Below are 18,618 nucleotides of genomic sequence, written 5' to 3'. Positions count from 1 at the left end.
TCTTTATCAGTATGAAAGCTTTAGACTGTAGCAGAAATAGCGTTGTGCGAAGGAAACGCCTGAGAACATAAATGACCATCTCGACCTCGGCGCTAACAGCTTATCCGTGGCCGGGCGTTGGGGGCGGATGGGGGGCTGTCGGAGAGAAAAAGCATGCAGTGCTGGATTAACCTCTATGTTTAATAGAAAAGAAAGGGAGGGGGCAGGATTAAGCCAATGCTGTCAGGCCGTTTACAGTGGAGGGGGTATCACCAGCTAATCCTGTTTATTTCCTGCAGTGCCTGCCTCAGACGGGCAGAGCAACATGGCGTGGCTAGGCAGTAACGATTTACCAGGGTTACGGATATGCTGTATTTAAAAAGAGCTGAGATAATGGCTGCAATGAGCCGGCTTCTATCTGCGCTGCAGCGACTACAAGCCCCAAGAGCCTAGTGTACGCCATACTAGTGACACAACGCTCAGTTCTGTGCCAATCAATTACCCGGTGATGGATGATGGGAGTCGTAAGCAGTGAGTGGATAGTGGCTTTTTTGGCCATAACAATTTGTCGTGTGTCAGTTTCTCTGTGCTGCATAATGACTGCGAGCTGATTTATTGGTGGACAAGATCAAATGAGAGGCATTCAAGTCGAGACAAAAGGCACAGGCACATGCGCACCACCGTACACATGCCATCACCACCACTGCATTCTTTTAGTATGCTGTGCTTAGTACCCAGCAACACACACACACACACACACACTCACACATAAACAAACTTGTGTCCTGCACCAAAGGGCCAACCTGCCTTGCATGCTAAACGCTTGGTGGCAAACCAGCTGAAGGACGAAGGCCACTCGGTATCTGGGAATCCGCATTGTCAACTAATCTGCCTCAGGCTTGTTGACACATCTTTGTGTCCCTGTGGCTGTACACATAGTCGCACAAACACTCACACACACTCATAAATTTGTTTTTATACAGTGTCAAAATAAGAGGTCATTCATACAGTATGTTCTATAGTGTTTTTTTTTCTTCTTTTTAAGTGAACACCATTGCTGTTCCCTCTTTTTCCTTTGCTGAAACAGCAGCACTCTGATCCCAAAAGTACTGGTAACACTTTACAATATGAGTACATTTTTAATGAACAATTAGTACATTAGTGTTATATGCTTTGCCCAGTAATTCAAAGCTCAGGAACAATTGGTTAGAATTTGTTCTGTTTACACTAGTTAAAAGTAAGAATCCACCCCAACTGCTCAGCCAACCCCAGGGTGGATTTTTAATTTCTGGACCTGGACTACCCACCTCTGTGAAACTATAGTTTACATAGGATCTCCGGTGGATTTCACATTTTACAGAGACTCTAAGACTAGGTCAGTGGCTGAATATATCCTTAATATGTCTGAAAATATTTTTACTTTTAAAAGTTTCTAACTGTTGTCCATCTTGTCTGTCGCATCAGTAACAGCCGGAATCTGAACCTGGACAAAAGAAGCGTTATAACAGATCACCGGAGCTCACGTGGCATCCATTCATATTACAGACCTAAGATATTTTAAAATGAATGAAAAATGATGGAATGATACCTTTAAGTAATTATTAATTGACTCTAGTTAAGACATTTAATAATAATTCCATTTGTTTTAATAATATCTAAATTCTTTATTATTTACATAATTCACAACATAATGTCTTAACTAGTGTCAGTTAATAGTATTTTCACACAACTTTTACTTTTACTTTTCACCAAAGTATTCGATAGAGCTCCATCATTCTGGAGAACATAGTGACCCAGTGCTGGGAGAACATGTATCACTCTAGCTGATGATGTTCTGGACTAGTGTAGAACAGTTCTGTGCAATGTGACATGGAGAAATGATAGAGATGGTATTTGTTCAAAGTTGTAGTCATTTTGTGGGCAGATTAAACTGCATCATTTTTTTTGCCCAGTATCTAAGTGTGATTGCTATATTCATACCCACCCAAATGTATTGCATGAAGGGTTAAAAAGAACCTGATTCTGATTTGTCCAGATTTCTGTTTGTATGGCATTGTGAAATAGATCTATTCTACTTAAGTTGTATTTTATTCTATAGTTATAAATGCAAACCCATATATTGCAGCAGTACATATTGATAGGTCATATGACATTTAATCACTGCTTTAATTCTGCTTAATTAATCATTGGCTCAAAGCACTTCCTAAAACTAATGTCATTTGTCCGTCTCTGAAAGTATGTCAGCTAGAGCCCACTAAAAAAAAAAAAAAAAAGCAACCTTATCACTGTTGGAGATTTTGAACTTGAAATTAAGGCAGCCTCTCAGCGGGAAGAAATGTGCCAGTGACACATGACCATATGTATTTAACCCTGTGTTCCTGTCTGTCACCTCGTTAATACATACCATTAGTATTAAGTGAAAATCAAGCAGCGTACAGGAGCCTGTTCAGTTTGAGGAGCTGAGGCATGCAGCAAGGACTTTCTGAAGGTTTTTCCTCTCTCTTTTTTTATTAGACTCTGTGATACAATTGATACTGATTCCTTTCTTGTTTTTGGTAACTTTGACGGCAAGTTAAAAACCTCAATTAATATTTTTGGCTTTCATAAGTAAATCATTGTAAATCAGTATTCAATCAATTCAGATTTTTTTCTTTTTTCTTTTTCAGACCCTGCATCCATTACAATAGACATCATGTATTTTCTGTATTTTCATTTTACCATTTGAGAGCTGTTGTCCATCAGAACAGTCAATGAACCAGCCAACAAACACATTTATAAACCAATGAAAGAGTAACTTGGCCCCACCCACAGCACTGTAAAACCACTGGATAACTGTAGTACTAGAGCCATTTAAGCAAAATAACAGATACATTTCAACTTATTTAATGTGATTTAGAACACTTTTTATTTATTTTTTTTTTTATTTTTTTTTTTTTAACTGTTCAGAGATGGTCCATATGAAATATACAATATTACAAATAGGCTTCCAATACAATGGAAATTATATATATATATATATATATATATATATATATATATATATATATATATATATATATATATATATATATATATATATATATATATATATATATATATTTATATATATATTTATATATATTAACTCTTAAATAATAAAAGGAGAATATTAGAGTCTTCATTTCTGGGCATTACAGAAACCTTTTCCCTCAGAGATACCTTTTCCCTGGAGATACTTCAGGTCTGAAAGGGTTAATGCGACACTGTGATCAGATTTTGTTCAGGGATGTGTAGACATGACAAATCAGATTTAAGTCACTTTCATATGTGGCTCTAAATACAGTATGTATCTTATTCATGGGCAAGCATCATGAATATGAATGGTCTGATTGGATATCATGCATTTTTGTATTCAGTAAGTAAGACCAACATACTTAAAATTAAAAGTTTTGAAACTCTTGTTTCAAAAACATATTTTAAATCTCTAATAATTTGCTCAGCAATGCATTTATGCAAAATGCTATTATGAAACCCCTCCACTATTCACAGTATAACCAGCATGTTGATTGACACTTTTTGCTGAAGGAAGGGACGCCATGTTAATAGTTACAAACACACTGCAGCATGTGTGTAACAAGCAGGGGTGTATCAAGATAGCGATAATTGTGTGATTGTTCACTGTTCACTGTTGTAATCTGTTTTAATAAGTCAGTGGTGCACCTGTGTTTTCCACTGCCAAGGTAGCAACAAGCCAGACATTTCGAGACCATCACACACATCGACATATAGATACATTTAAAAGTTTTAGCTGTTTAAACAATGCAGGTGCAACACTTTGCACATGGCGTAAGACTTTCAAATCCAGTCCTCAAAATATCATAATTTGGCTCCTGTCAAAGTGCTTCAGACCCTTCCTATCCACTTACTGGATAATGCTGTATACCACACCTCTTAACAGGTGCCAGTATAACAAGATCATTTATGATTTACTTCACCAGTTTGTGGCTTTAATGTTATGACTGTATAATCATTGTATATCATTATGAAATGATAGCATCTTCTGTACACTGAAAGCTATGTGTTGTGGGAACATTTATATTGAATCTGAACAAGGCCAGAGCAGAGAGAGTTTTGCTGCTGGGTCAGCCTTGATCATGATGTATGTTGATGCAGGCACAAGGTCTAAGCTTCTCCTGATCCATTTGTCACCTCTGTCAAAATATTCTACATTGTAGATTCCCATCTGTTTATAAAGATCTTCACTCAGGTGGACAGTGACTGATGTGCTGTTGTATTGCCTTGTCATACAGTGGAACTTGTATTCTTCTTTGGAGACCATAGGAGTATATATATCAAATAAATTATATTTAAAACTAAGGGTGATGTTATAAAGTATTCATAGGGCCTTTATACCATGTAAACATATGCGATTAGAAGTGTTTCTGTAATTACTTCCCATTTTCCAGCTCATGGTAGTGGAAGGCTATAAAACTGTAGTCTAGCTCTTCAGTTTGTGGTTTCTGCAGTGTGGAATGTTATTAGGGAATGGCAGTTGTGTGAACTTGTTGTAATGAAGCTAAGATTTTGAAGACTATAGCTACTTTCAGAATGACTCCCTGTTATATTCATTCTGTGATAGTGTTTGAAATCTTATGTAGTTCGCTAACTCCTATGATGTGTCACAAGGTGTACATTACATACATTAATTCAGAGTACTAATGACAGTCTTATGTCTCAATTAGTTATTAGTTAGTCTCAGTTAGTTATTTGACACTAGTCTTTAGTCAATATTAATCACTATTTTTAATCAATGTATATTTGTTATTAGAGCAATGCAGTGGGGTCTCACTACCAATAAAGGGGAAGTTTTTTTTTTTGCTGTGTCAAATGTATCTTGTGGGGGCATAAACACGCAAATGACCAATGCCCCAGTTTTATGTATAGGTAGAAATAATAATAATGTTAAAGGTACAAGAAAACCAATACCGGTATTGGGTATTTGCCCAATAGCATCCTTATTTACTTGTAAAGGAATTGTAATCGCAAATAAATCTCTTGTTTTTGGCAACTTCAATGCACAAGTCTGAATAATATACACTGCCTAGCCAAAACAAAAAAAAATGCCACCTGGATTTAACTAAGTAAATGATCTGGGGTTGCTGCAGTTGTTCAGGTCTAGGTTCAGCAACATAGTGTACTATACAGAGCATGCTAAATGACCAGGTTATTTAATCAATGGATTTTTTTTACTTCCCTGATGGCACGGGCATATTCCAAGATGACACTGCCAGGATTCATGGTGCTGGAATTGTTTGTAAAAGAGTGATTCAGGGAGCATGAGATCATCATTTTCACACATGGATTGTTCACCACAGAGTCCAGATCTTAACCTCATTGAGAATATGTGGGATGTGCTGGAGAAGACTTTGTGCAGAGGTGAGACTGTATCCGTGCAAGATCTTGGTGAAAAATTTATGCAACACTGGATTGAAATAAATCTTGTCACATTGCAGAAGCTTATCAAAACAGTGCCCAATATACTCTGTATCATTAAATTAACAAATTCATTTTGTTGGGCCAAAGAATCATAGAGCTGTGTCTTTCTGTTTTTCATCTGAACAAGTGATATCAGTTACCGTCTATCTTGCTCAGTAATTAAATGATTGAAATCCTGTTCCAAACTCTCTCCTTTTACCTGATACATGGTGACATGAGACTATATTTTATCAAAAGTTTCACACACTGTTATTTTCTTCCACACACACAGTAATAGACATTATATACAGTAGTGTGCAAAAGTTTTGAGCACCTGAGCACATTACTGAGACACATTTATCTCAGCAATGAGAGTGTTTAGCGTGAAATAACACGGTATATCATCGGAATAGACGCAAATAAACAAAAATACAGTAAAAAGTAGAAAGGATTGATATTTTTTAAGTAGTCAGTCAGTGAGTGTGTGGACTGTGTGTTAACTAACAACATTAAGCATCGATTTATTTACCAAACCAGTGTTAATATGATGATATCTGTAAATAATACCATGCCTCCCTAGAGGGTAACTTTGAAGATATTGTTATGAGCACAGTGATGCAAAAATCACTACTTTTTGTGTGATTGTTATTTGTATTTATTCTACTTCTAGTGGTGTACTGAGTAATGAAACACTTACTGCCCAGAAAAGGGGCTTTAAAATTGCCATTGTCTGAAACTTTCTGCCTGTGGTCTTCCCCAAGTTCATTCATCAGCACTGCAAACATATTATTTATATTATATCATCAACTGTCAACTAGAGCTGTTGTTGGATGAAGTAACTCTGGACCAAACCTTCTATAGATACAGTATAATTGCTGGGTAGTTCCTTAGCAGTGTGTTGGGCCTCTGTCATGGTCTCCGTGTCCCCACTTCCCTGACAGATATCTCTCCTACTACTGAGCAACTTTCTGTGATAACAAGTGTCCTGGGAAGCTGAAGAACAGACTAAGCATATGCTAAAATAGGGACGTGGTCTCCTGATGTTGCATTAAGAGGCATCTAAACAGAAGGTAGACTCTCTGAGGTCTTAGACCTACTTTAGAGCTCACAGGGTCTTAACCACTTGATTAATGAAGACTTTTAAATTTGTCTTTTTTTTTTTTTTGCTTAGGGTTCTTGCTGGTACTTTCTTCTTCTTCTTCTTCTTCTTCTTTGTTGCCTCCTGCGATCCCCATGCATGCCCATCCAGCTTTATCCCCCTGCCTTATCCCCCGTCGACCGTGCTGAGCTCCACCCTTTCATACCCTTCTTCCTCTTTCTTTTTGTCATAATGAGTTATTGCGGAGTAAAAGGGGGATGAGGGAGAGCGAGGGATAAACGGGCTCTCAGCACCGCGTGGGGCAGGAGAAGTAGGTTAAACTTGCTGGGGCTGAAAATAGACACGGCTAGTGCTTGTTAGGAGCCTCGCACCGCTCCGGGGAATGCTGGGATAGGTGGCCCATGATAGCTTCTATAATTTGCACCATCTGATGCTCGGGAACCAATCGCAGGCGAGCAGAGCCGTGGCCATGTTTCCCAGTCCGCCGTGCTTATTTAGGACAGTTGTTATGGTATGGAGGCCTCGGGCTGGAGGTGTCTGAATGAACGCGGGCTCTGGCCCGTGGAGGCCTTTCCCTTCTTTCCATCTCTCCTTTGCCTGATCTCTCTCTGGAGCCGGCATACATGTTCTTATGACCTCTCCACCGAAGGCACTTTTGATTAAATTTTGCCTCACAGCATCATTCAGGGCTGATGCAGTGTGTGAGACCTGCTGATGAGGTCTGATTTAGTATAAAGTACAGAGCAGAACTTCATTTCCTGCAGTTTCTGCTCAAATGTATATGTATGTTTCTTTATGATGGCAGTGGACTGTAATGTTCGTAGGCCTGTCACAATAACTACATTATCGACTTATCATTCAATAAATTGACTTGACTTTAATCATTTTAAAAATCGTGATACTGTCTATTGTGTTTGCACTTACAAAACGCACCTACATATCTTGTGACTGTGACTGTGGGTATGGCTGCAGGGACCCGGTAGCACAGAGAGACAGACACAGGGAGTTAATTAACTCAAAACATACCATTATTAGGAAAAATGCCCTTAAAGTAAGATAGTAACAGCCCAGTGCGGCTCTAGTTGCTTACTTTCAGTGTCTTAGGTTCGTGTTGCCTCAGCCTTCCTTTCACCATCAGTGTATCTGGAGTGAAGGCTGAGGCAGTGTCTTTTTGCCGGTTCAACGTGGGCCAGCTTGGACAGACCGGGGCTGCACGTCATTGTGTGGGGCAGACCGGTTGTTCCCCTTCGCAAAATTGTGCGATTCCAAAATTAGGTGTGTGAACAGGAATAGAAAGTGTATTGTCTTTAAAACGGTTAATTCATTTCTTATGATATGTTATAATTTTATCAGTGCCAAATTAGTGGTCTAAAAATGGCAACAATAATTTCTTGGACAAAATATCGTTCGCAAAAAAAAAAAATATCGTGACAGGCCTAGCTGTACGCGAACACGAGCATGTGTTTTTGCTTCCTGAATCACTTTTGCTGGATGAATCCCTCATGGATTTCACTTGACTGCATGAAGGGTCAGGTAGGGAGAAGGAACAAGACATCAAGTGTGGATTAAAGTGCGAGAATTTATTGAAAAAAAAAAAACACAAAATAAACAAACAAATAACTCAAGAAACAAAGAAACACGGAGACTAGAAAAAACAACTGAACACATAACCTGACTGACGTAAGAACATACAACCACAAGTACAAGTGAGATAGGAACAAAGGGAACTATTTATTCACACAAAAATGGGGACAGGAAACAGGAAACACCTAAGGACAGGTAACAAGGGGATGGAGCTGCAAATGAACACAGAAAGAGCAAGGGGCAAGGAAGTGACATGAAGAAGCAGGTGTGAACATATTGTGTTTGGATTAGAATCAGAGTACTGATCAAAAGTGGTTAGCGATGGCAAACATTACATTTATGATATACAAGCATGTAATTAATTATATAATTAAGCATTAATTTGCAGAAAATGAGAAATGAGACCTCATATAATGCAAAGAATACAAGTTCATATTTACAAAGTTTTAAGAAAAAAGTTCAGAAAATAATATTTGGTGGAATAACCCTGGTTTTTAATTACAGTTTTCATATATCTTGGCATGTTTTCCTCCACCAGTCTTACACACTGCTTTTGGATAACTTTTTTTGCCATTCCTGGTGTAAAAATTCATGCTGTTTAGCTTGGTTTGATGACTTGTGATCAGTCATATTTCTCTTGATTATATTCTAGATGTTTTCAATTAGGTAAAATCAAACAAACTCATCATATTTAAATAGTCTTTTATTTTATTTTTTTCCAGAGCTGTATAATTTCATTACTTGTAAATATGCACTTTGTGTTCTGTAAGACCTCTACAGGGCTTTAAGGGCCTTTATTCTCCTTCCAGTCTCCTTTTTACCCACACAGGCATTTGAATTTGTATCAGACACTTTTTTTCTTGTTCTTTATTCTTCAGATATTTTGATCATAATCTCTTGCTGGCTTCACTTCTGTCCTTTTGACTTGAGTAGAATTGAAAATCAGACTCTCACTCTTTCCCCTTATCCATCTCCCACCTACTTTCGAGGGTTGATTGAAGTTTAAGTTTTGTTTGTGTCTCCTGTGTTTTTCCTGTTTTTTGTTTTTTCTTTCTTTGTGTTCCTCTTCTCATTGTAGCTGCTGTTCTGTGTGTGCTCTGCCAGCTACAATTCAGTAACGTGGGCTTCTTTAGAGGAACCAGTAGAGCTAACGCAGGCTAGCTATCATAGAGCTGGTTATTATCATGCTGTGGGCAAGGGGCTTTCATTTTCCTCTGCCACCTTCAAGGACTGCTCCTGCCAACTCGGCCCACCGTACTGGAGCCATAAAACTTTTATGAAACCACCAGCTTTGAACCACCGCAACCCCGTGCTCCCCTGTGTCTTTACTAGCCTTTTACTATTTTATTCCCTCTCTTTTTCTCTCTTTTTTTTGTCTCTCTTTTCCTCCCCCTCTCTCATACACAGCCTTGCATGTGGGTAGTGCTAAGCCTGGCACAAGACGGCTAATTGGTCAGTGTGATTATTTGGTGAGAACTCACAGCTAGATAGAACAAACGGGACATTTAAGGACTGACTGTTTGAAGGTCTTTGTCTCTAATATAATGTTAGTATTTTATGACAGCATGGTGCTGTGGTTAACAACGCACATGAATAATAGTTACAGTAAAGGATGATCAAGTTCACACTCAAACTAACATTGTTATGAGTAATGAGGTGAGACAGATGGCCATTTTACCCATCCTGAGAGGGTGGAGCCAAAAGTTTAGTATTTATAGTTTTTTTTTTCGTTTTGTTTTTTTTTTGTCTCCAAACCTGAATGTCCAGACCAGAATCCAGACCATGCTCTTGTTTGTTTTTTGTTGTTGTTGTTGTTGTTTTTTTTACACTGTATACATTTAGTCAGTTTCTACAGTTACAGTAGATACAGGAGTCACAAACATGCGCATTTTCAGCCGTACTGCTGTGGGAGTTGTCTTTCAGCACAACACTCTGTTCTTTCTCTTTTTCTGTTCTTGAATGAAGAATTGAACGCTTTCCTTACGAAACTGTCATTTTTCCCTCTGTCTTCCATGCTGATCCAGACTCATTTTCCCAGAATGCCGCTGACACTCCTAATCATCATCACAGGACACTCACTCGGTCTCAGTCACCAGACTATTGATTGTTTTCACCTGTGTACCTGTCTATACATACCCTCTCCTTTGTTCAATGTCAGTTCATTGCTGAGTTGTGACTAGCCACCTAGCATTATTAGCATTCCTGTCACTCTTGTTTAATTTTTCGTGTATGACTTTTATTGCTACTTTATTTTGGACTTGAACTTTTTGCCCTTGTTTGCTAAGTTGTCCGGCCTTGCATTTTTTGGTATGTACCTGTATAGCATTTATCCAAGTCTTGTAATAAAACCCTTTTTTTTTTCCTTTTTTAAAACTGCATGTGTCTGGCCTCTGATCAGTCGTGACACCTATCTTAAAGCGCAAACCATCCATAAAAGTGCTTTCACACTGCATACAAATAAAAAAAATACTATGGTTCAAGTGAAGTGCACTAAGGCTACCTTTGTTGGTTGGACCAGTTTTTTTTGGTCTTTTGTTCCAGAACATGGTTAACAGCATATTTTACACAGATTATTTTAGTTCAGACCAATTAAAAAATTCCAAAAGACCAGACTAAACAAGGTAAACAGTTGTTATTTTATCTGTTTATTAATTTGTAAAGATTTATTTAAGTGTAAAGATGTCATATCAAAGCATTTGTCCTGATTGTCTTCACTTTTACTTCTATATCTACAGTATATTATGTCAGTATATTATATTTTGTGATCTTTTGGCCTAATAAGTCAACCAACAGATATTTTACTTATATAGACCAAACAATTAACATGATAAAAATATAGGAGTATTCAGATCTATGATATCTGTTTGATATGATGGAAAATAAATAGTTCCAGATGAGGAATACCACAAACAAGAGAAGGTAGTCGGTGAAAACTTCAGTTTATAGGATAGGCAGATTCACAACCTCAGAAAACAGGTTAGGAGTTCATGCAGGGTTTGGCGATCACAAGGCTCATTACAGGTCATGGCAGAATCCCAAAATTCAACTGCAGCATGTTTGAGGACAAATCTCTAAAGCATCAGTCAGCTGTAATCGTGATGCTTTCCAGGATCAAGAACATTGATCAGAGATCATTGTATTGTATGCATAGTGTAAAGGTGGTATTGGTAACATAATCTATATTTTATAATTGTTATAATTAATACGTTGCTGTTTTGAACAAAATCTCATTATGGCTTGTTGGAAGTTCACTTGTATCCTTTCTATGTGATAACATGCTCATATCAAGCTGACACAGAAGATGGCAAAATGTGATTTAAAAATGTTAATTAATTTGATTAGGAAATCAGTGAAAACATACGGCTGAAAAGTGAGCTTTTATTATTGCTTGATTTATCACATTTAATTAAGTCTTTTTTGACACATAATACTGCAGATTTTTAACAAAGCGGAAAATAATAATTTGCTTGTAAATAAAAGTCTAAAAAATGACATGCACCAAAGAAATTTATTTATTTGTTAATGTAATAAGTATAAACGTCATAAATGCTAGAAAATATATCAGCGTGGTGGTTTTGTGGTTAGCACATTTGTCTCTTTAGCACTGGGGTCCTGAATTCTATTATAAGGTCCAATTATTTTTTTTCATTTTTTTATTGCATTAAACTTGATTTCAGTAGATAAATAATGTTCAAACCATGCAATATATCATTTTAGAGTTTCAAGAAAAGGCATGTGCTATCATCAAAAACCCTTTTACCCGTTTATCTTATCCTATATTTATGTTTATCTAAATCCGTTCCCTTAAACTGTCAGAAGGAACAAGACAAAGACTTAAGAAAAAAGTCTCTTTCCATCTGGTACAATAACAGATAACTACAGCAGTGTTGGCTGGTGAAGTACATTGTTCTATTAACATTAATAGTGTAACCACAGACATAATTACCAGGGGGAATTGGATAAGGATAATTATAACACTAATACAACTCCCCCAGTGATTAATGTGGATAGATAATAATAATAATTAGTTAGTCATTTTAAGAAAATTTAAATGGCAAACTATATATTTATTTTTACTTAAGCATTGCATTACATATTGTGCAGCTGTGTAATTTGATTAATCTCTTCTAAATTAATACCAGGCTAACGGAGTTTGATTATTGCAGTGTTTATTACAGAAGATCTACATTCTTTACTGTTAACCTGCATCCTCGCTACTGTTTTCTCTTCGTCCGACTAGTCGACAGCTCCTCACTAATTGATTTTCTGGTCAACTAGCCGACTACTAGATTAGTCGATGCAACAACTAGTGAGTTATGAATTGTATTTTTGGTAACACTTTACTAGGATGGTCCATTTGATGGCCTCTTTGATGCTCAACTGACATTCAACTAACATTTAACTACATCAACTATGTCTATTAAATGCAAATGAACTAAAAGTTGAAAGTAAATGATTCTCTATTGAATATAACCCTACATTCAACTCTAACCCTCTTAATATTTTAGAATTGGGTTTAGGGTTAGATTTTAAGCTTAGGTTAAGGTTAGGGTAAGGGTTAGGTGTAGGGTTAGATTTTATGGTTGATTAGGGGTTAAGGTTCGGGTTAGGTGTACGGTTAGGTTCTATTTTGAATAATTTACCTTCAACATAGGGTTAAGTTACATTGAATGGACATTCAATTCAGTGTTAGTTGAATGTCAGTTGAGCATCAACAAGGCCATAAAATGGACCATCCAAGTAAAGTGTTACCGTATTTTTATATGTTTATTCATGTTAATGTTGTTTGGTGTGTAGCAGAGACTTTTTAGATGTTTAGTACGTGTTCGGGTCGACCAACGGAGGATGGGTTCCTCTGACTGGGTCTTTTTTCCTTGGTTGAATTGAATTGACTTGAATTGAATTGAATTGAATTGAATTGAATCACACTGTCTTTGTTGAGGTTAAGGCTAACAGTATTTAGCATTACATTAGCTTTTTTTGTGGAAGTTGTAGTGTAAATAATAGAAATTACCCCCTAAAATAGTACATAGATATATAGCTCTGGAAAAAAAAAACAACACTTAAAAATGATGAATTTCTTTGATTTTACCAAATTGAAAAGCTCTGGAATATAATCAAGATGGATAATCACAAGCCATCAAACCAAGCTCAACTGCTTCAATTTTAGCACCACCAGGAGTGGCATAAAGTTACCCAAAAGCAGTGTGTAAGACCAGGGCCGCCGCTCTGCATACGCAGACAACGCAGCCAGCGTTAGGCCTCAACCAAATTGCCTCCCTGACCAGTTATGCTTAGGGCCTCCAAAACCTTAGCAGCGGCCCTGTGTAAGACTGGTGGGGGAGAAAACGTCAAGATGCATGAAAACTGTGATAAGGACCAGGGTTACTCCACCAAATATTGATTTCTGAACTCTTAAAACTTTATGAATATGAACTTGTTTTCTTTGCATTATTTGAGGTCTGAAAGCTCTGCATCTTTTTTGGTTATTTCATACATTTCTCATTTTCTGCCAATTGATGCTCTTAATGGCAATACTTTTATTTGCAGTTTGTGATAAATGTTGTCCGTAGTTTATATAATAAAACAACAATGTACATTTTACTCAAACATATACCTATAAATAGCAAAATCAGAGAAACTGGTTCAGAAAATTAAGTGATCTCTTAATTTTTTTCCAGAGCTGTATATTATGGTGGCTGTTGTTCGTTTTCACAGCAGTGGGTCTTCATGCCCATTTTGAGACAAAACTACTCATATTGAGATATGACGAGGTCGTTTGCTACTTGCTACAATGATGGCCCTTGAGGGTAACAAACGTACCGGTCAGCAGCTCCATCAAACACCACCACACCAGATGCACTTTTTTTTTTACTTTTTCTTTCTGAGCGATAAATAAATTGTATATGTGTGACTGATTGAGCTATTCAGCTATTCAAGGCTTGTGAAGCTTTGCTTATGTGTGAAAGATGATTGATTAGTGAGATGTACATTCAGAGTGACGTCATTTGAAAGGTAAACATGATTTGAATCACTTCAAGTCCACGTTTGGCGCAAACTCATCAGTATTGCTGAACTCGTGCAAACAGAAGAGATCTGAGTGGTCTCAAAGGCTTCCTGTGGACATAAGGAAATTAGTGGGGTCTCTCCACTACACACCATAATAAGAAGGCTAGGGCCACTTCATTTAACCCTGAATTTGCTTCCCAATCATGTGATGAGAGAATGCAGGAATGAGGAAGAGTATATTGAGCTCTTATGGTTAGACAGGTCTAGTGCAAAAGGGACGAGCCCTAGAATTAATTGGGTGAGCAATAAGTGGTATTGATTAAAGCCCGAGATTGTGGCATGGGTTTCATGAGGTGAAACAGAGTGAGCAGCTGAAAAAAAAGAGAAAGCAGGGGGAAAGGACAGGGCCATATGGTGTGCATTACCTGCCATCCTGTCCTCTTCCTCTTCCCTCCTCTCTCCGTGCTCTTCCCAATCCCTCAATCAAAGCCTTACCTGCTGTTTACACTGTGCAGCAAATAAGCTGAGTTGTGTTGACTTGAATAAAACGAGTCAACATTCAGCATTGACATTTTCATACTTGTCCTTTTTAAATAGTAGCTTCAGATTAACCCACTTTTATACAGTGTAAGAACCAGTTCTGTAATATAATTCAGAAATGGAGATAACAGAGCTAAAAAAAAAAAAAGACATAATAGACATAAATGTCACTCAGACGGCAACCAAAATCAAAATTGGGCAGCTATATTGGACAGCTATATACCAGAATATGTTTTACATTTCTATATCTTCAAAGTAGCACCTCTTTCTTAGATGACAGCTTTGCACATCTTGGCATTTTTTTCTGTCAGCTTTATGAGGTAGAGTCACCTAGAATGCTCAGCTTTCAGTTAACAGCTGTGCTGAACTTGTCAAGGGTTCATCACTTGAATTTCTTGCCTCTTAGTGTGTGTTTGAGAGCATCAGTTGTAAAGTTTTAAAGAGGTAGAGATATGGATGGATGGATGGATGGATGGATGGATGGAAGGATGGATGGATGGATGGATGGATGGATACTTTATTGATCCCGAAAGAAATTTAGCAATTTAGTAATGTTCTAATTCATATTATGGCAAGAATTACTCAAGTAATCAAAGAAAAAATACCTTAAGTAATAAAGGTCAGTCAATCAAAATTCAAAAATTTCAATAACTTAAATATCCTTTACAGTTGCAAAGACCATCAAAAATTTTGGTCTGAAATTGGTTCATTCTCCACCTATCAGAGATGTTTCCCAAATTCCAAAATCACCTGATCCTAATACACAACTGCTGTTAATTTTTTAGCCTCATTTGCCTGTGTGTACTGTGCATACACCACTCTGTTTGTCTGTTACTTTGAGGTTACACAGTCATACTCAGCACCATCCTGTCTGTTGTTTTGCCTTCCTGTTTATGACGCCTACCTGTTACCCAGTTTTCTGTCTGTTTGCCTCATTACTTGAATGTCCTCATTTTCAGACTCGCTGCTGTGTTTATGATTCCTTCTCTAGACTTATTGGAGCTTAACTATTGTTTATTCACAATGGCCATATAACAGTGAGCCAATAATTAAAACTTATGATAATGTTAAACACAATGGATTTCATTGGAACCTCAAAACGAGAAAATCATGCATCATTGTATATGTCGTACATCACAATAAAATCTCTCAAAAAGTCATCTGGCATAAGATTGGAGGATATTATTTTATTTGGATTGTCCATTATATATGCCTCCTAGATATTCATCTAACATTCAACTAATTTTCATCTGTATGTCTATTTAAATTGAACTTAATGTCTTTGTAGGGCCTAACTCTACACCTAACCCCAAACCTAAGCCTAACCTTAACCACAAATCAACCCTTAAACCAAACCGTTTCCCAAACATTAACCTAAGACTGTGAACTATAAAATGTTCAGTTCAGTTCTGTTACAATTTGGTGTAGGGTTACAAATGATTTAGTAGACATTTACAGGGTTCGTACGGTTTTGAAAAACCTGGAAAAGGAAAGGAATGTGAAAATAGCAATTTTCAGGTCTGGATAAGTTTTGGAAAAATAAAAATACCTAGAAAGTTTAGGAAAAGTCTTGGAAATTTGGTCTACAAATCTTTGTGTTTCCTTTTAGCGATGGAGAAATTTTTGAGCTAACAAATGTGTGAGCTCAGAATTAAGGCCTACACAATGGAGCTCTCAGGATCTGACACACTTTGTATTATTAAAAAAAAAATGTGTCAGATTCGTTTTAGGCCTAGTATAATCAATTTCGATTATGGTCTTAGTTGATTTTTGGTTTTATTGTGCATGTTTTCACTGTTTTAAAAATCGTATGGTCAAGAAAATTTGCTTTGACATGTAAAAGTCAGAAAAATTCATGAAAATGTATTTAAAAAGTGTATGAATCCTGCTTTTGGTTAATTGTTAGATAAAAAAAAATGTTAGTTGAACAACTATGAGGCTCCTACAATGGACCATCCAAGTATAGTGTTACCAATTGGAGTAAATACTTTGTATAAGGCAGATGTAGTAGTCTCCTTCTGATAGGTCTGTCACTTTACTAAGAAAGTGTGAATTTTCCTTTTGTATCCAGCATCAAAAAGCTGCATTATTTGCCTTATGTGACATTGCACCTCCTGCTGTGTTACTGACAGTTCTGAAATGACATAGTGTGCAGCCCTCGTGCGTCATACTGGTTTTATGGAGCAAAGATAGTAAGCACATTTTACATCATTTCACTTACTAGGCTGGACGTTCTCGTATGGTAATACAGTAGTGACAGATGTTTGGGAGAATGCTTAGCTGAGCATGTGGATCTTGACATCATGTAGGCCTATATTATAGATCTGGATTACATAGACACTTTATAATCTCCCTCCTCTTACTTTCTCTCCCTCTCTTTCTCCCTCTCTTTCTCCCTCTCTTTCTCAATCTCAGGACATGGGACCCTCCAGCTTGCCATCTGTACCCCTCATGGTGGGCTGTGGAGTGTCCTGTACTGCACTACTGATTCTGCTGCTTATCTATGCTGCCTTCTGGAGGTAAGAAATTTCTTTAAATGTCCCTCACACTCATATAACTAAAACCTTCTTAATGGTTCTTAGCTTGAGGACATGTTTGTGGTTCTAGAGTGTATATTTTAGCAGGTATACAATGTTTTATTTATGTAGGGGTTCTTTAATGTTTCAAAAGTTTATTGGGAAACACTTTCTATGAATTTCATCTCTATTAGACTCTATAACCACATTCATAACATATTATAATGCAATCATAAGGCATTATAAACATGGCTATAGATATTTATAAAAATGCGTAACCCATTATAGCCATGTTTATAAAGCATTATGACTTGTGATCATAGTACATTATAAGCTGTGCTTATAATACATATGTTAAAATAGTATAATATATATATATATATATATATATATATATATATATATATATATATATATATATATATATATATATCGTTAATAATGTAGTCCCACAATGAAAGTCTGTCACTTTACTTAGAGCACACAAAGACCTGTTATAATACATTATAATTGACCATAATTAATATTATGTTCAAGGCAAGACTAATTTATCAGTGGTTGAAAATATTTATAGGATTATTTAGGGTGTGTTTATAAATTGGAAGCTTTTTTTTAGTCATAATACAGTCTGTAAGCTGGGACTGAGTTTCTTGGTATTGATGTATAACATGTTATAAACACATTATAATCACTGTTCATGATGCATAATAAACATGGCTATGATGAATTATGCATTTTTATAAATATGTATAGCCATGTTTATAATGCCTTTATAAACATGCCTAATGTTTATAGAGTCTTATAGAGATGACATTCATAGAAAGTGTTACCGTTTATTGTTAATATTCTCGGTAACACTTCCTATGCATTTATATATAATGCATTTATAATGCATTATATGACATGCATAATACCTTATAATGACTGTAATAAGCCTGTATAATTGCTCATAAGTACTTACAGTGACATTCATAACACATAAGCATACTACAAGTGTGTATAAAGAAAGGGCTTATAATGCCTTATAATATCAGTTCATAAGAACATTGTAAAATGTAGTGTTGTAATGCACTAATTCACAGATTTGGTATATTTTGGTATAATGCATTATATTATGCAGCTATGATTTCTCAAATGAAGCTTTTATGTAGGTGCGTGACACATTATAAAGTCATTACGGTCAGGACATTACAGTGAGGCATAATAAAATTTATTTCATGTTTAAAAAGCGTATAAAATATTCACTTCACTTAAAGCCAGTAATGACTGTATATAAAGCTTTATAATGTGTTACTTATATAAAAGCTTAGTTTGAGAAATCATAGCTGCTTAAAATATTGCATTATACCAAAATCTATACATAATTTGTGTTATAGTGCATTATGACACTACATTGTACAATGTTCTTATGAACAGATATTATAAGGCATTATAAGC

General features: G+C 36.4%; 1 protein-coding gene across 10 annotated transcripts in view; it reads left to right on the top strand.

Moving 5' to 3' along the window:
- adgrb2 (adhesion G protein-coupled receptor B2) overlaps window positions 1-18,618 on the top strand; it is a 522,385-nt gene that overhangs the window by 403,754 nt on the left and 100,013 nt on the right. For all 10 annotated transcript variants that reach the window (XM_049475339.1, XM_022683130.2, XM_049475336.1 and 7 more), the window contains exon 17: window positions 17,081-17,184. In XM_049475339.1, coding sequence (XP_049331296.1) covers window positions 17,081-17,184 — 104 coding nt within the window. The remainder of the gene's footprint in view (window positions 1-17,080; window positions 17,185-18,618) is intronic.

The sequence above is a fragment of the Astyanax mexicanus genome, chromosome 3, assembly GCF_023375975.1.
Source record: "Astyanax mexicanus isolate ESR-SI-001 chromosome 3, AstMex3_surface, whole genome shotgun sequence".
Taxonomy (NCBI): domain Eukaryota; kingdom Metazoa; phylum Chordata; class Actinopteri; order Characiformes; family Acestrorhamphidae; genus Astyanax; species Astyanax mexicanus.
This window is presented reverse-complemented; position numbering and strand designations above follow the sequence as displayed.